This window comes from Octopus bimaculoides, chromosome 1 (genome assembly GCF_046866305.1).
Source record: "Octopus bimaculoides isolate indiv1 chromosome 1, ASM4686630v1, whole genome shotgun sequence".
Taxonomy (NCBI): domain Eukaryota; kingdom Metazoa; phylum Mollusca; class Cephalopoda; order Octopoda; family Octopodidae; genus Octopus; species Octopus bimaculoides.
Window position 1 is genome coordinate 107,863,781 of NC_142928.1, and position 20,342 is coordinate 107,884,122.

At 31.3% G+C, this 20,342-nt stretch overlaps 1 protein-coding gene across 50 annotated transcripts in view; it reads left to right on the plus strand.

Annotated features, from left to right (window-relative positions):
* The window catches only part of LOC106872289 (polypeptide N-acetylgalactosaminyltransferase 1), a 524,361-nt gene extending 505,631 nt beyond the window's left edge, over nt 1-18,730 (plus strand). For 24 of the 50 annotated variants that reach the window (XM_052969034.2, XM_089355747.1, XM_089355588.1 and 21 more), the window contains 3 exons: nt 603-737; nt 13,895-13,973; nt 16,995-17,304. In XM_052969034.2, the coding sequence (XP_052824994.1) occupies nt 603-737; nt 13,895-13,973; nt 16,995-17,053 (273 nt within the window). In that variant the 3' untranslated portion in view covers nt 17,054-17,304. Of the gene's footprint in view, nt 1-602; nt 738-3,437; nt 3,570-13,894; nt 13,974-16,994 lie in introns of all 50 variants that reach the window. The other 26 variants (XM_052969078.2, XM_089355645.1, XM_089355688.1 and 23 more) reach the window with 4 other exon arrangements.
* The last annotated feature ends 1,612 nt before the right edge of the window (nt 18,731-20,342 follow it).

Here is a 20,342-nt window from a genome sequence, read left to right on the forward strand (position 1 = left end):
ATATATATATATATATATATATATATATATATATATATATATATATATATATATATATATATATATATATATATATATATATATATATATATATATATATATATATATATATATATATATATATATATATATATATATATATATATATATATATATATATATATATATATATATATATATATATATATATATATATATAACACACACACATATAAGGCAAACATCATTTGAATGTATTTATTAGTTACAATCATATGTATAATTAAGGAAATAAATAAATGAATAGGAATAAATGAGTGAATAATACTATATTCTTACAACTGTTTCTACTTTGCAGGGTCCATCCTGCCAAAAGTTGATACATCATATCAATATTATACAGAGATTGTAAAAATGTTGTATATCATTCTTTTCTGCAACTGAGACAGTTCATGTAAACAATAGATTCTCCAAATATATCAAGGTTTTGTAGTGAATATGTCCATTATTTTTTGTTATTTATTCTTGGTTGCTGTATTCAAGCTAAACTGTTTAAATGTTGTTCAGTTTATGTTTTAACTCTGCTTTATTCACAAATTCTTACTCCACTTGATTGATTTCAGATTTTTTCCTATACAAAAAAGCAAGCTCTCCAAACAGACGATGTGTGTCTCGATGTTTCAGCTGTGGGTGGCCCTGTAAAATTATTTCAGTGCCATGGTCTGGGCGGGAACCAGATCTGGGAATATGACAAAGAGGTATGAGAGTCCTCAGACAAAGATCTGAAGACTAAACAGCTCCTCAAAAAAAAAAAAATAAATAAATTCTATTTAGTCTGCATGCTTAGAATTTAGTTGATTTATCAAGGAATTTTAAGTACAATATTAGTATTTTCAATTATTTCAGTCACATTAATTTTTTGTTTATGTACATTTGTCCTGCCATTATTCACAGGTAGCTGTTGACTCTTCTCATACTGTGGAACTTCCATGGTCTTTGAAAATAATATAATAGGCACAAATGAAAATTATTATTTTTAGTAGTTGTGTTAGTATTGGTACCTGTCCTATGCTTTAATTTTAGCAAAATAAAAAGGCTTAGAATAGTAGAAACTGTAAAGTATCTAATAAATTTTAGTTGGATTACTTCCTTTTACATTCGAAGATTGACTTAGCTTTTCATTTTCACAGGGTTGATTAAATAAATACTAAGCATATATTAGAACTGATTCAATCAACTACAGCCCTCTCCTAAAATGTTTAGCATTACTCCATTATTAGAAATGATGATTTGTATTATTAGATATTTTGAATGGAATGAAATATATCTTCATGACATAATAGTTTACAAACTGAGGAAACCAATTTGTGTTGGGACTGAAATGGATACTGCATTCAGTGTTTTGATATTGTATTGTTTTAGAGAAAATTTAAATTCTAATATAACACATTAAAGTGGGTTGTTTAATAATATATATAGTTAAAGAGAAACTAATTTTGTATTTTATATGGAGTAGTTAGCAGTAAGAGCACTCATAAAATAAATTCTTCCAAATACATGAAAGACTCTCTAGAAGCAGTTGATTACTTCTGATACTTAGATGGAAGAAGGTGTTTTGAAATAACAATAGCCATAATAGTAACAGAGTGAAACATTCAGAGAGATGTTATTTCAGTTGGTAAAAGAAAGAATTCTCTCTGAGTGAAGGGCAATTGTATGATGCATGTAAATGAAGTGTGTTGCTGCATGTGTAGCAAAACATTGGACATTGAAATTGGAGGATGTGTTAAATGCTGAAATGAAATGTGATGAACATGCTCTACTGTTGATTGTTGACATTCTTTGTTGATATTATAACCTGTGGCTCTGACATATCTCTTACTTACTGGTAAGGGTTTTTGACATGAAGCACATCTGGCCATAATATCCTGCTTTGATTTATTTCTGTCCATCCCATGCCAGCATAAAAATCTAAGCATTAAATGAATGTATATGTGATGTGTAGATATAAGAGTATGCATATGTACAATGTACATTTAGTTATACATGCTTACATAAGCACACACCCATAAATGTACATGCATGCTTGTGTGTGTGTGCGTGTCTACTCTTTCTCACACACACACACACACACACAAGTACATATAGAGCAAGATTTACTAAGTAATGTTTACAACAATTAAAAGTTGATTTTGTTCATTTCAACCCAGTTTTCTTGCTATAGTTTACAATTTTTTCCCTTCAAGTATAAGTCAGTGAAAGGCATAATAAACCTTGTGATTTGATTATTTCCTTTTACTTCTTTTCTGTTGATATAATCTTTGTTGCAGCTTTTAACTCAGCTGATTATTAATTCTCTAAAGATCCTATAGAAAAACTAACAGGTAGCTACAGGAGTGGAAGTCATAGGAAAACTAAAATGGGATTAAAGATATGTCTGTCATAGAATTAATAAGTTTTTTTTTTACTATCTTTTATTACTATTTTTGCTCCTTCTTGCTCTATCACAACTGAATTCCATGGAACATGTGTGTGTACTTTACAGTTTACATTGGTATTTTGACTCTGGCACAGTCATATGTCACCAACATATATATCCCAACTATGGCATCTCTAATCATACAAATATATTAGACAACTAATGCACAAACTCACAAATATATCACATACAACTTAGTGTATGTGACTACAATCTTTTCTCTTTTTCAAGCTTCAAATTTTTAACTCACTGATATTATTATTTTCATATAGTAGTGTCAACTTTACCTCTCTATTGGAATATAGCTCAAGTTTTCTCTTTAATTGCAGTAAATTTTCGATCACCATTCATTCAGATGACAAAAGTTTTTTTTTTCTTTTTCTTCTCTTTATGCTGCTGCCGCTGCTGTTATGTTTGTGTTTTTTATTCTTTTTCATTTTGTTTATAATGTGTAATTTATTTTATACATATTTTTTTGTCTTTTTGTTTATCGTGTTTGTATGTATGTGTGTGTGTGCCTTGTGATTGCTTGCAGGTTTAGATCTGAGTTAAGCTTGTTATATTCTCTTTCAGCTGATGTTTCTTTTGAGGTTTTTTTCTTTCCTATTTTTTGTTGTGAGGAAAATAAGTCTTTAATATTACTTTCTTTTAAAACATTCCTTTCCATCCACTGAAAAGATGAGAGGAAAAAAAACCCAATGGAAATAACTAAATCCCTATATTATTATTAGCTGCTGAAGACAGGAGGCTTTGTTTCAGGCCTGTTTATTTATCCAGCCATTTAATTAATCCTTCACTTATACATACATGCATACACACATGCATGTGTGTGTCTGTGTGTATATGTGTTAGATGTGCTTAAATTTCTTTTAGTTTGATGAGTGTAAATTATTTTTACTATGTAACCATTGTCCGTTCTGTTTGTTTGCATGCCGTGGGCATCCATTCCATCATACCTTGTTGCTGACGTCTGTCGTAGGTGTTTGCCTTCACCAAGAAGAAACAGATAATGCTAGATGAGAACATGTGTCTCCACATATATACACGCAGGGAAAAAGTGGTACTGACACCTTGTCCTAATGCATATGGCGGGTGGGAATACAACAAGCAGGTATAGTTTTCACTGACATTAACATGTGGATCTGGCATACAGCTCCACCTCATCCTCTTCCTCTCCTCCTCCTCCACTTCCTTTTCTCCTCTTCAACTTTTCATGTTTTGATTTTGGTTTTAATTTTTGGTTTTTTTTTTGTTTATTTTTTTGCCCTTTTTAAAAAAAGCGTTTAAATTCTCCTCTAACATACCCTCAACTGCCTCCTAACCATGCCCCTATAAGCATACACACATGCACGCATACACTTACACATGCACATCTGCATATCTCCCTTATTTAGTTACATTGTTGCCTAGTTGATAGATAATTGTATTTGATAACTAGTGAGGCCCACAAAAACACAGAATTCATATTGCTTCTTGATGTTAGCTAAGTGCTGAAGTGGTTTTATAAATAACTAATTGCAAGTATGTGTTTTCAGTAGAGGATCGTGTGTCTGTGTAATATATATATTTAGACAAAATAGCTCAGTAGGTCTAACTATTAGACAACCTCCTCATAGATGTACTGAAATATTACTATTATTATTATTATTATTGTTATTATTATTATTATCATTATTATTATTGGTGAGCTTGTAGAATCATTAGTGTGCTAGACAAAATGTTAACCAGCATTTCATCCATCTTCATGTTCTGAGTTCAAAATTTGCCATGGTCAATTTTGGCTTTTATCCCATTGGAGGTTGATAAATTAAGTTGAGCACTAGAGTTGATATATGTAATCAACTATTATTGTTATTATCACTAATGTAATTTTGTCTCTCTACTGTCTGGAAAATAATACACTTGATGAGGCAGGAAGACAGAGATTTTCATTTCATCCACATTCATTCCAATTCAAAATCAGGAGCTAAATATTGCTTTTATTTGCACCCAGTATTTATAGTAGCACACATGCACATACAAACATACATTGCATGTATATGTAAGTGTGTTTGTGGCTGTTAAAAACTGCAAACTACAGTTTACTTCTGACCATGCTCTCTTAAATTCCCAATTATAGACTTTGTTTTTTATATAATTATATATTTTAAAAAATAAGTGTTTTGAGTTACTATTTTCTTCACAATTCCATAGTTTCTGATAATAACTGGAAATATAAAACCAGTTGTACATTTGCATTTTATTCTTAATGTTTGAAGTGATGTTAACTCATTTTTCAAGATTGCTATTAACTATATCAGATATTGGGATAATTAAGCAGGTAAGTGTTTGGATTTGTCATAAAGAAGTACTAAACAGAGTCCATAAATTCAGATATATTTTAGAAAATTCTCATTAGTAATAAAATCTTGTTACATTATAGAACTACTTGAAAAGTTCTAAAAAGGAAATTATAATGTTTGTGGGAGAAGTAATAACTTGTTAAAGTGCAATGAAATATGATCATTGCCCTAAAGAAATCTTGAGTCTACTGACTTCCAAATTTCATCTTTAATTGCAACCAATTAATAGTGAGTAGGAGACCTATTATTTCTGTAGTAGTCAGAGTGTTTGTTAAAACAAACAGAAAACAAAACTGAGCAAGTATTTGAATGTTAAATGTGAGATTGCTGGAACAATGACTTTAAGAAGTCATTCTCTATGAAGAATGACTTTGAGGTGACACTAGCTGTTAGGTAAGATAGAATATCTTTTATTAAAAGCAGCTAGAATATTAAACCTTTTACCACTATATTTTTTAATGAAATGCACCTGTCTATAAGTGTCAATTAATTTTGAAAATAATAAGGAATTTGAAAGGATTTAATAAAACAACTTTTTCATTATTATAATAAAGTTTAGAACATAGAAATGTGTGTTAGATAAAATTGTGAAGGAAGGTTTTCATATCAACACCTTAAAATGAGAGCTACTTCTGAGGAAAGTTAGTATCAAAAGAGATTTAAGGTAAATATTAGATTATATCAAAATGAAGGATTTTGAGAACTAAGTCCTAAACTTGGGAATGGATGTGAGATAAATAATGATAGTAATAAAATGATACACATACTACATTGTGGAGACTACATTGTTTACTGTGTCTTTCCTTTCCTTAGTATGGTGCAATTTGAGGGAGATTTGTCTGTAATTTCAAGCAGGTATAGCAACTACAAAGAGACTTCTTTGGCCTGGAACATTATAAGTCCTACACTGGTACTTCTTGTACAAGTCCAAGTCAACATCCTTCCATATGCATGCTGAGAGGAAGACTTTACACACTCATACACTTTATATATATATATATATATATATATATATATATATATATATACAGGGTCCGCCAAAAGTAACTATATATTTTTATTTCAACATGATAAATGTAACATAGAAGAAATAAGCTACTACAATACAGAAAGTAGCACAGGGTACATTAAAGTTTGTTGCAACATAAAACGTGATGTTTATTAAAGCTCCGTGTGCTCTCCTTGGAGCTCAATGCACTTCGCTAGTCTTTCATGGACTGAGCGACATACTTTGGCGTACAGCTCCAATGGCACTTGACCAATGACAGCTCGAATTTGTTCCTTAAGTTCAGCAATGTTGCAGGGCTTTGTTGAGTAGACTTTCTCTTTGAGAACACCCCATAGGAAAAAGTCGGGTGAGGTCAAATCCGGCAAACGAGACGGCCACTCAAGCGGTCCTCGCCTGCCAATCCATCGACAGGGCAGGTTGGCGTCCAGCCAGTCTCACACAAGTGTAGCATAATGGGCTAGTGCCCCATCCTGCTGAAAGTACAGACTCTCTGCTCCATCCTGCTGTTGTAATAATGGCAAAAGCAGCTTCTGTAGCATAGCCATTTCAAAACCGCAATCTTTTATTAATCAGGTGGACATAATCGATATAACAGTGTATCTTAAATAGGGGGGGGGGGGGGGAAGAAATAAAAATATAAGATTTCAGCTTTCAAATGACATATGAAATAGAAAAATTGAATAAGTATCAACAAAGTTACAAGCAAAAGAAAATATATGGTTACTTATGGCGGACCCTGTATATATATATATACATATATATATATATATATATATATATATATATATATATATATATATATATATATATATATATATATACATGGCATTAAATGTAGATTTGAAAATACTCATGAACAATTCTGTAAATGTAATACAAATTCTTAAGAACATACGCACATACAAAGCATTATCTAATAAATATAAGTAGTATATGCCTGATAGTATTATACAACATTATAATAGAAATAAGCAGCATGTACCATATGTTACACAACATTCAAACTATGGTGAACTGGCACATTCGGTAGTAGAGTGGCTGACAAAACACCTTGCAGTATTTAGCTGTTTATTTTTATGTTGTGAGTTCAAATCTCACTGAAGTTGACTTTGTCATTCAACCTTCTGGGGTTGATACCACCCAAGTTGTTATTATCAAATGTTCCTTCTCACCAAATTTGAGGCCTTGCCTCTATGCTACAAATCAATATCATACAATATTTGATGCAAGTAGATATAATTCAAAATTGGTTATTACAAGTATTACTTTTTTTGTTGATATCTCGTTATATCTATTATTTACATTTGACGGATATTTGTCCTCATCTTGTTGTTAACAAAATGTTTTGACTGATATACCCTCCAACCTTCATCAGGTGTCTTGGGGAAATTTCGAACCTGGTTTCTCATTCCTAAGGTATTTTTCGATATTATTATTATTATTATTATTATGATCATCATTATTATTATTCAGGTCACTGCCTGGAATCGAACTCGGAATCTTGGGATTAGTAGCCCCCGCTCTTAATCACTATGCCATATGCCCACGGGCTACTAACCCCAAGATTCTAAGTTTGATTCCAGGCAGTGACCTGACTAATAATAATAATAATAATAATAATAATAATAATAATAATATCAAAAAATGCCTTAAGAATGAGAACCCAGGTTCGAAATTTCCCCAAGATACCTGATGAAGGCTGGAGGGTATATCAGCCAAAACATGTTAACAAACAAGATGAGGACAAATCACCGTCAAATGTAAATAATGTACATAATTCCTCATCTCTTAAATATAGAACTCGTTCTATCTGTTGTAAATTATTACACCAGTGAACATATATGGGAAATATATGGAAGTATTAGTTTCTTGAAGAAACAGAAAACTGTTCTAGAGAAAAAGTAAAATATTTGAATATTCCTTTAACCAGGCATAAGAGTGTTTTATTTTTTATTTAAAGGAAAGTTTAGTCAGTGGAAATATTAATCCAAGTGTATTACTAATGGAAAGACAAAATAACTGAGTCATTAAGATATTTTCTAATTTGTACTTTGTATGTTCAAAGCTACTGAAAGCATTCTATTGTTTGGAAAGTCCTTCATTTTCTATTCATCATCAAATCACCTAGTTGTCGAGAATATTTAATAAGTCATTTGGGAATGTTGTTGCAATAGAATTTTATCTTATCTGGATGGACAGTAGTCATCTTTTATCCACTTCACGTGATGAAAGTAGACCTAAACACTACATGTCAAGATTTTAACTCGGAACTTTTAAGTATCAAGCACTAATTACAGTAATGCATCAAATTCAGTATTGCATAGTCTGAAACATCTCTGTCATTTTAAATAACTATGAAGTTTAGTTGTGTGTGTGTGTATGTGTGTCCATATAAATATGGGTATATTCTGTGTTAATATAAATTCATGTGTTTGGCTAGATTTATATGTCTGAATTGTTGAATGTATGTTTGTGCATTTAAGGCTGTTTCTTATAATTTATTGTTCCATTTTTTTTTTTAGTCTTCTATTTCAACAAACTATATTTAATTAAGCAAGCAGTTCACCATTTGGTACATTAGCACACCTAGTTCTGTGCATGTGCCTCAATCACACCATTTGCACACTAATTATTGCGGTTCATGTTGCTTCTTTTGCTTTTATTGTTTTTGTTGCTATTTTATATTCTTTCTTTCTTTTATATATTCACGTGTTTTAACAATCTTATTGTCAGTTATGTTGTTTGAGTTGAAGTGTTCACTTCATTTCACTTTGTTAATTTGCAGCTTGGTAACTTTGCTTTTCTTTAAAAGTTTTCAAATTTAAACAGTGGTTCTTAACAAAGCTTCAGCAGTTTAAAAAAGAATATAAAGCATTGCTTGGCCAGCATAATTCTCTATCATTTGGATAATAACTTATTAGGGGTTAATTTATTGACAAGGCAGGGTAAAAGGGTCAATTCCTCCCAACAGGGTTTGAATTGAGATTCATTGCGTATAATTATGCTTCTGGATTTCTTTAAGTGTCAGAAGAGAATTCCATAGATTGTGTTTGGAGATTTGGTGAAAATAATAATAATTTGACTAGATACAGTTATATAACTTGACACAGTGGTGTAATTGAATGTGGTAGTGTAACATAGATACAGTAGTAACTAGATACAGTAGCATAACTGGATACTGTGATGTGACTAGGTACAATGATGTGAGTAGTGTAACTGGTTATTATGACTTGGTGTCATTTAACTTAGTATAATTGTGTCATATACACATACAGATCTCTTTTCTTTTCTCATAACAGTCAGTGGAAATTGTGATAGCACTACATCTTTGATAAATTGAGTAATTTCTGAATTTGAACATTTTCAATCAAGAAACCCTATAGTGTTAGTTTTTGTCATTGTTCATACTTTTAAAATAACTTGACATACAAATATTGTGAGTAGTACTTAGTGATTTTTCTAAAACTTGGCAGGTCATCATATAGTATCACTCATAGTTTAATGAAATATTATTTCTTGTAATTTTTCATACATTTTCAATTTTCCTTGTGTTAGTATCTTTTGGAGATCTAAAATGTAATGCTAACTTTTGGGTATCCAAACCATGAAGAGTGTTTTGTTTTTAAATTTTAAATTACTCTTCATTTTTCAAAATTAGTTGACTTTTATTTTGACAAAAAGTGTAATTTTTCATTTAACAATAGAAACCATCAGGAAACAAGTAGTTGTAATGCAGCAAACTTCATAACCTTTCAGCTTGAAATATCATGAACAGTTAATGGAAATTATGCTGTCTGTATGAAATTCAAGTAGATTCATCATTGTTACTTTCTAAATTTGCATGTATTCAATGTTGAACAGTAACTATTAGAGACTCAGTTCATTGTCTGTGTATTGACTCCTGTATAAATGAAAGGAAAATTTGATAGCAAGTTGACTTCCTTAATGAGTTGTAATTATGTTTATTTTTTCAACTTGCATACTAAATATTTGGATAAAGGAATAAAATACAGATTAATCCAAACAGGATCTAATCTATAAGAACCAAAGTAATAGCAAAATACATTTTGTTACTATCTCTAAACTTTCATTCTGGCAAAGACATTTATATTACAATGACTTCAGGTAACTAAAATTTGTGCCATACTAGAGTATAATTTACTGTTGTAAGTCACTACATCACTTTGGAATTGACAAATATCCCATTAACTTGCTGTGCTTAAAGCAGAATCCTGTCCTTCAATGAGCAAATCAACTTCACTAACTTCAATGACAGCCAGAATATTACTAGCTCTACTATTTTTATTATTTTTAACCTCACATCCTCTACACTTGTATGATGAATCACATAATGGTATTACTTAAACAGTAGTTGTAGAAGATCTATTATAGTGTTTCTGCTTGATGAAGCTGCTTTATCAGCTGTAATTTATTACCTCACTATATTGAATACAGCATCTAAAACTTAATTTATCACTGCCAGTAAAGAATGTTGGAATTGAAATTGGAGAATGTTTTCAAAAGAAAGTGTTGGGTGACAACGATGTCTAGTAAACATGGAAATCTCAACTTCCTTTTCTGTCTTTAAATAAATGGCCATAGGTTACAGATCATGAGAAACCTTTATTTCTTTACTAGTTGCAGTTGACTATATATGAAATATTGTGATGCACAAGATTGAAAGTCAACTAAGATTTTGTTAGAGAGGACAGATATTTAACTTTTAAGCCAATAACTGCTTCCATCATAAAAACATGAATTTTCTTTGGAATTTCCACTCATTAAGAATCCCAAAATATAGTTTTTGTAGTGTTAATTTATAATTTTCGACATAGGTTATTTGCAACTTCCTGCACAAATTATTATTTAAATATTACAAAATATTTGCCAACATCTATGTCTGTAAATGGCACAAAAATAGGACAATATATTTTTTTTTATCTTAATTTCATTATTTTTATATTTTGAGACATCTTTTGCTATTCTCTTTTCTCTGTATTTTACTTTAACTGTTTAAAATATATTTTTGTGTTTCATTATTTCGTATTTTAGTTTAATTCTTTTGTATTGTTTATGAATACTTTAAACTTTATGTTTTAGGGAGAGGAATATTTCAATCCCTTTTTTTTTTTATTAAGTGTACTTAAGGTTTGATGCAAGCATATTTATCACAATAAAGTTTGCTTCGCTTTTTTTTAAATTTTATTTTTTTATGCTAACAGCAAATTGTAATTTTTTTTTTTTTTTTAAGAATGCTATATCTGGCTAAACTATTTCAACATGTATCATTTATAACTAATACAGCCTCTGCTTTGATGTTTGTTTGCATTGCTAATGCTCTCAATTCTTAGCATCTTGCAAAAAAGTTCTAATACAAAATTTTTAAATATTACATTACACTGCAATTGGTTGGATTTTGTCAAAGTACATTGTTCTTTTACTACTGAAAGATTTTTAAGCAGTCTGTTAGCCTTCACCGCTACTAGAAAGTGCTGATGTATCGTTCCTATTCTTTGAATAATTTTCGTTAGTTTACTTATACTGTTAAGTTGTCATTAAAAAAAACAATTATCTCTTTAAAGGAAAACAACTGTATATACTTAAGCTATAAAGCTATTTTCTTTTGTTGCTTTATCTCTTAAGATTAATGTCATACAATGAAATTTTACAAACCAGATCAGTTTTGCTGTTACAACTTTTGCTCAAACTTGTTAGGCAAAGTTATTCATCTAAATCCTAGCAAATGAGATGAGTGAAAGGGAAATTGAACTATTGGTTTCAATCTCAGTCTATATCTGCAGTTTCATTTTGTTTGGCTGCCTGCTTAGCTTTTCTTGTAAGTTGAATTGTTGTAAAAGCAAATATACTGATTTGCTAATTTCAACTTTAGGACATGTATATTGATATGTTGTTTATAATTAGGATTGGATAATAAAAGCAGCATTACAACATTACCGTTCCTTTAGTAATTGACACATTGTTAGCATTTCAATTGAAATTGGAAATAACAAAATAATCTTATTTACAATATATATATATATATATATATATATACAGGTGGTTTGATAAGTGCTAATACATAAAACTCTTGACTCTTGAGTCACTCTGCTGCTTCTGCTAAATATCAATAATATATATATATATATATATATATATATATATATATATATATATATATATATACCACCACTTCTAATGGCTTTATCCTGAAGTCATATCTCTTAAATGTTTTAGAGATATTTGTTTTATTGTGTTTATTAATGTGCAAATAAATTTGTTCTCATACATATGCTAAAATGGTTTGTTTTTAGCAAAAGTATTCTAACAAAAAGTCAAGCAACTATAGTCACTACAAAGAATATATTCCTGCATGTATCATGAATAAAAGTTCAGCATGGTCATACACTGAAACCAGTGACATTGATTAATCTTATATTTAACATATCTTGATAAATTGTTGAACTGATTATCTGATTATTCAGCATTTGTTGATAATCAACAAATAAAGTAATGTTTTTCAAACTTGTAATTATGACAAACATGAGTCATATATCTTATTGAATGGTTCCATTATTTTAGAAATTCTATTTTACTTCTGTCCCAAACCTTTTTATCAGTTAATGCTACAAATTATATAGTCTTACCTTCAATGTCACTGGAGTGACTCCAAAGCACTGCACTTGAAAAGCACTGCTTTCAAAAATCAAACCTCTTTCCTTAAAGAAACAGCTTAATAATATTTTAGATTTCTTCTAGTCCTACTTAAGATGTTTACCTCACAAAATCTGCATAAAGTTTGAAAATATATTTATGCCTTTATTAACAAGTCTATCTGGTATGACAAAATCATCTACTAAACAATAAACAGCATGGCAACTGTAGTAATAGTTTCTAACTGGCATTGTCGGCAGCTTAAGAGAGGAAGTTATATATCACTAGGAGTATGTCTTACAAAAAAGCTGAGCCATAGTGATTAATTTTAAGGAAATTTATTAAGCATTGTGGTGATACAAACTAATAAGCTAGCTACAGATTACCCTCAAATAAAAAAGGAAATATTTTAAATGTTGAATTACTTAAAATATTAAGAATCTAAAAAAATGTAAGTCTGTGTAAAGTATTTGTATTTTTGTATTTTTTAAACTCGAAAGCATTAAATCATTATGGAATATCTATATTTCTATGATGTTATTTTGTTAAATTAACTTGCAATGTATATGATTGTGTAGACTACTGATTCTTCAGATATATCTTTGTAGAACTTATTTCAATAACTTGGTAATTCTGTGTTTTATTGTTTCGCTTTTCCTAATAGCAGCTTTCTGTGACAAAGCTGTTATTTCTTAGTGAAATCTGACACATCACACTGAAATGATGACAAAACCTGTTCAGCCTTGTAGGTGTTATCAAATCAATCTAACTCTAAAAGATGAAAATATGTTTCATTTTCCTTGAAGAAAAACAATGAAAGTTGATTTATGTCAGTTTCAATAGTGTGTGACTAGTTAATTGTTTCTATATTAGTTGACAAATGCTATAACATATTCATGATAGTTTTTGGTCTGTTTTTACTGACTGATGTTACAGTAATAGCAGGGTATGTAGTAGTAATAGCAGATAGTATTGGTTAGGTCACTTGTTATGTGACCTAACCAATACTGAGCTTATACTGTTGTGGTTACATGCATGTAAATATAGCTAAGGGAATAACTCTTCAACCTAAACCCCAAGACAGTATTAGCTGTTATTAGCATTCTAAAGGGAAATTTGTTGGAAACTAATTTTTGCAACTGTATTTTCAATTGCTTTTTTTTTTTTACCACTCCAAATTTCCACTTAGACAATACTTTTACTAAAATGGCTATTAGAATTTTTGATGAAAGAAATAACTTCCGATAGTCATATAAGTATAGTTTTTTTTTTTAGAATGTTTCATACTAGATAATAAATTATTTAGATATTATTATTATTATTATTATTATTATTATTATTATTATTGTTATTTTGAAATTTAATATTAACCATTTTGAAACTTATTTTCACAATATTTGCAATGTTTATTAACATTCTAATTTTGTTTTGCAGACATTGAGCTTAAAACATGTAAATAGTAACCAGTGTTTGGATAAACCCAGTCCTGATGATTCTGACACACCTAGCATAGGTAAGTTTGAATGTATGTAAAGTAAGAATACACTAATCCAATCAAAGAGGTCTTGTATGTTGTCATTGATGGTTTGTAAATGATACCTCACTTTAAATTCACTTGATGCATTGGATGGTGGGGGTGAGCTGATTGATGAACAAGCAGAAAACCAGATCCCAAGGAAAGTGGTGATAATTTACATAGACAAAAATTCATCTGTAAGAGGATTCATAGAATTCACTTAGTTTGGTTTGCCATGAGGAGTGAATGGATCTAACAATAGTGAGTCCCTGCCCTTTTAAGAGAGCCAGAGTGAAAGAATATATAGCCATGTTGTTATGTTGGTCACAAAATAGTGAGAGAAGAATGGAATAGAATGGGGAACCAGTGGAAAGTAATGGGTGTATGGGGTGAAAATGGAAGAAATAAACAGCCAGGGTGGGTGATGTAGAAGAAAGGTAGGGGAACTCAGTTGAAATAGGTGAGGTGAAGGCCATATGAAATAAGGTATGATATAGTACTGAGACAGACATGCCAGCATGGAAAACAGATGTTAAAAGGATAATGATGATGATGATGGTAACAGCATGAGTGGGAACATGTGGACAAAAGAAAATGCTTGGAAACAAGGAGGGTATAAAGTAAAGGAATGATAGAGGAAGCTTGCAGAGAAGTAAAGAGTGATCATGATGTGAGGAATTTAGAGACTGAAAGATTGCATAATGTAAGTTAGTGGGGGATGGACAGAAATGTAAAGTAGTCTGTGACAGGAGGTGTGGATAGCAGAAAAATACAATACAATCAAAAATAAAATGTTCATCATATAATGGCCAGACAGTTTTGAGGATGGAAACTGAGAGTTAAGACAGATATTAAGTCTCTGTGGAGCAAATGTACCCAGACTGACATTGACACTCGTGAACAAACTAGATTTCATAACTGATTACTACATATTACAGTGATGTTTTATTCAAATTGATTGAGAGATTCTGTCACCTTGATGGCTGGTCAGTGATGGACAAATTGTAAAATGCTTATGAAAATATTTATTATTACTGAAGATAAAGGATTTTCTTCCCGTTTAAAAGAAAATGATAGGAGAATAGATTGTGAGATATACTTAGATCATAAGTAAGGTTATGTTGGAATGGAACAAGTGTCAATAAAGATAAAGTGTAATCCTTGATGTGGATTAAAAGGATTTAATCTCAATTTCATATGACTGATTGATATGATTTAGAGATATGACTGATAATAATTGAAAATAAAAAGCAGCTAGATAAAAAAGAGAAAAGAAAAATTTGCTTATTACCTGAGAAAACTGGTACTTTATAGTAACTAGATTAGATGTAAGTCGAAAGAATATTTAAGTAGTTGACTTAGTAACTGCATTTAATAGGTACAATTCAAGTAGAAATATTATTTCAACTCATGTCTATTGATTTCAGAAGCTTTAAATACTTACTGAGATAAAAACCCATGCTAAGTTCAAATTGTATGTTTAGTCCAGGCCAGTTTTGATAGAGCAAAGAGGCCTATGGTTGTCAAAGGCATTCCAGCTGTAACTACAATTTTGGACCTTAGACATAGTATATCTAGTATTAATTATCAAATGAGTCCTTCTTTTTTGATAGTAACTTGGCTTCTATTTTTAGTAGGTTAGATGACATTATATGACAGATTGCTTGATAAGGTAACTGTCACTAAAGCTCTGTGATGGTCTTCATTGAAGAATCTGTTATAATTAAGTTAATTAACAGGGATTGTCAATGTGAATACCCGTCAGAGTGTAAGTATCTTGAGAGAAAAGCTGAACATTAGAAGCATCAGTTGTGGCGTGCAAGAGAGACGATTGCGCTGGTATGGACATGTGGTGAGAATGGATGAGGATAGCTGCGTGAAAAAGTGCCACACCCTAACAGTTTAGGGAACCCGTGGAAGAGGTAGGCCCAGGAAGACCTGGGCTGAGGTGGTGAGGCAAGACCTTCGTACATTGGGCCTCACCGAGGCGATGACTACTGACCGAGACCTTTGGAAATGTGTTGTGCGTGAGAAGACCCGGCAAGCCAAGTAAGATCGTTGCCAGTGCCCCTGGACTGGTTCTTGTGCGGGTGGCACATGAGATGCACCATTTTGAGCATGGCCGTTGCCAGTACCGCCTGACTGGCTCCCGTAGGATTTTCGAGCGAGATCGTTGCCAGTGCCCCTGGACTGGCTTGTGCGGGTGGCACATAAAAGACACCATTTCGAGCGTGGCCGTTTTCTTGCGGGTGACATGTAAAAGCACCCACTACACTCTCTGAGTGGTTGGCGTTGGGAAGGGCATCCAGCTGTAGAAACTCTGCCAAATTAGACTGGAGCCTGGTGTTGCCATCCGGTTTCACCAGTCCTCGGTCAAATCGTCCAACCCATGCTAGCATGGAAAGCGGACGTTAAACGATGATGATGATGATGATGATGATACCATAGCTCATTGAAAACTGTTTCTGAATAAACTCTGGGCTTACTCACTTTGAAACTATATAAAAAGTTGTTAACAGTAGAAACTGCTCCACTACAAGAACATCAGAAACTCATTGGAATTACTAAAAAATAGATCTAAATTGAGGAATTCGGTTAATTTTTGGAATTTAATTTATTTCAATGTCTGAAATGGTTAATGGATTTAAATTTTCTGTGTGATGCTCTCAACCCTTTAGCATTTAAATCAGTCATATCCAGCCCAAATATTCTACCTGTCTTATGTTCAACCATCCAGATCTGGCCACTCACTACAATGTCATTCTAAAAATAAACATTCACATCATTAAAATTGCAATACTGCAAGGTAATTCATGATTAACTCAAAACAATATGATTAAATAAGCATTACATTTAACAGAATAATCTGAATGCTAAAGAATTAAATACTATTTAATTAAAAGCTGTGCTTGCAAAACTGAGGTTTCATGTTTTCTTTCTAAACAAATGATTAAAGTATAAGCTTTATTTTGATTTTATTTATTTATAAAACTTTTTTTCTTTTCTTTTTTTTTTAAGGGAACTGTAATAACAGCCCAAGCCAACAGTGGATACTTACAGACATGAAATGGCAGTGAGAATTGTTCTAGACATTTGGGGTGTCAAAAGTTAGGTTTGATCTGGAGAGTTGGCAGTGAGGAAAAGAATTGGAGTTGGATTGACACTAATGCTACCTGTTGCCTCTTTGTTATACGTTTTGTTCTTCTTAATCTTGAATATATCATCTTCAACCTCACAAACATTCCTGTGATAATAATGTACAAACTACAGAAAGCTGTGGCAACAGCAGCGACAACAAGAAAGAAATAATGAGATGAATCAATACAAATTACAATGAGAGAAAATGAAAGAAATCAACAGTCTGTTAGAGAAGGGAAAATTATATTTAGTCTGACCTATTCTTATTAATGTGAGCCCCATTTCCCCTTTCTCATTAATTAACAAGACCCCAGAACCACCACCCTGTTATATCCCTTCCCTACCACAAATTACTTTTTAGTTGTTACTGTTGTCAAATAACAAGCTGCCGACCCAGTGACTGACCTCGCTCTATATTTGTGTATCTGCATACATGTGTACATCTGTGCCTTTTTCATAGATGCATATGTATACATATACATGTGTGCATGCATGCACACACATACACAGTGCACATACATACACAAGCAAAATGACAAACATACCTACACACACACACACACACACACACACACACACACACACACACATAAATGGAGCCATTGCTTGTCATAGACAATTTTGACTTTCATTACAACACTTTTTGCCCTTTTAAGTTTGGAATAAATTTTCTTATACTATAACAGAGCAATTCCTGCCACATCACCTAGACACAGGAGACACATGCAAAATATAAAACAAAAAAAACTTGTCCTATTGTAGTAAAAAAACAGACCTCCTTTTCCCAATAAAATCACACCCACACTCACCACATCCTTAGCCAATCGTTCACAAAATGCTGGAAATAGCATAGACAACAGTAATGTGATTGAAATTTTTAAATTTATAAAAAAAAAATATTATTTCAATTAAAACCAACAAAGAAGAAGGAGGAGGAGAGACAATCTGTGTTTTGTGCGAGTGAAAAAAAAATCTCTTAAAATTAGCTCACATTGTTAGACATGTATATGGTATTTCTTGGAATATATTGCGTTCAACTCAGTGAAAAATGGGCTGCATTACTGCTACTGAGTAGATTACTCATCCTTATCATCTTCATCTCCATTAAACTCTATGAAGGATATTGCCTGACTACATGATTGGTGCCATATATATATATATATATATATATGTATATATATATATACATATATTTGTGGCTTTAAACGATAGGAAGTTAACAAATAAAGTATTTCAATTTGGGATCAATTCTAGGGGTTTTTTCTGTTTTGTTTTTTTTTTCTCTCTCTTTTCCTTTTTTGTTTTGACTTGGTCTCACGCACATACGAATTGTCTGTGCGTGCCTAAGAGCAAGAAAAGGCGTCTAACAAACCAGACATTATTCAAGGGATGTAACTCCTGTATCAATGGTGTAAATTTTTTTTTAAGGGAGGCTACTTTTGGCAGTTTCTTTACTTGGTCATTCTGCTGTGGAGTTGTCCTTATTTTTGGCAAATGTTTCTTACAAACTAACAGTCAAACATCTAACTAAGCTGTTGGATTGGTTTTCATGAATCTTTGTAAATACTATTCTGTAATAGTTTTGTTAAAAACGAAAATAAAAGAAATTCAAATTTCCTGTAGCTTCTGAAAATTTATGAGTGTATATATGTAACATCTATTATCATACCTTAAATGAGACAGTTGATTGGTATTTTCCAATCATTTTGGTTTCTTTTCCAAAAGTTAATATACATTTCTAGATGAGATCCTACTTCAGTCATACATATTCAGCTCTAATTGTGTTACATCATAGTTCTGTTTTTTAGGGGTTTTTTTTTTTTTTTTTTTTTTTGGTTTATTGAATTTGTTCAGTATTCCTTATATCATAATGTTATTTTTTGGTAAATGGGTTCTGTCATTCGTAAGTATAGGAAAGTATGTGTGGGTTATTGATGCCATAAAAATCCTACAGGACATCCATTTTGCCATACAAAGATACCGTGTGACAATTGATTCAGATGCAATAGTAAAACTGTATGTAATCTCACTAAAGTCAGGTTTTGTACCAATGTGTGTCTGAGAGAGAGGTGGAGAGATATATGATTAATTATAATTAAGTCATTTCCATTGAGATTTTTCATTTGGAATTGAAGAATACTAAATGAAATCATTTATTGAAGGGACATATTAACACACTGAGGCAGTTCCAGCAAGATTGAAAATTAGGTTGTGCTTTGCTTCACTTTCCTCAAATTTACACAAAAATAAAAGTTTCATGATAAAAATCCTATCAACCAAACGAACTATTGTTAAAATTGACTAGATTATTTGGTTATTTGGATTTTTAATATGACTGCCCTTATCACTGTAAAATTTAATCCTGTTGTAGTTTTATTGGCCTTTTTTTATTAATGCACTTTTTAATATGACTTATTTTATTTATTTTTTCTTTATTGGAATATAGCTGCTTTGTTACACTTTTTGGCCTACTAAAATCATCTGAATATTTTGATGACTTTTAGAAAGTTATTTGATTATTTTTCAAGCCTCTAATGCTTTTTTAATATCAGTCCACCAGTTTATATTTCTAAGTTAAATATTTTATTTCATTTCCAAAGTTTTAGCTTACACTTATCTTCAAATATTTCTCTCTTGAAACTGTTACTTAACAATTCTCCTGCCTACATACATATACACTCATATTGTGGAGGAATGTTATAGAATACGAATTTGGCTTGAACAAGTGAATGATGCAAATTCAGACTGTACATTCAGGATTGTAAAAGCAAGAATTAATTTTTGTCAAATATTTTTATTCCTGAGTCAGTCTTTACATCAGAATATTCTTTTCATATCATCTTCATCCTCATCCATTTTTTTTTAATGAGTTTTCTTGCAAACGTTAAAGCAGAATAAAAACAATTGTTTGGGGTAAGTTTTTATTATGTTGTTCTTGTTGCTTATATCTGACTTTAACCATCTTCATTGTTATTTTAATAATAAAAGAGATAGGAAAAGCACTGAATGTTTCAGTAAAAACTGTTTTCATTTATTTATGCATTAAAAGACAACCTGGTTGTATACTAGAATTTTAGTTCTGTCCCATTCTTGTTTCAGTTTACCACTGCTGCTTTGAGATTTCATTTCACTACTAATAATCTTTTTTTATTAAGGCAGCAAGTTAGGAGAATCACTAGCATGCCAGGCACAATGCTCAACAGCATTCCTTCCTGCTTTATGTTCTGA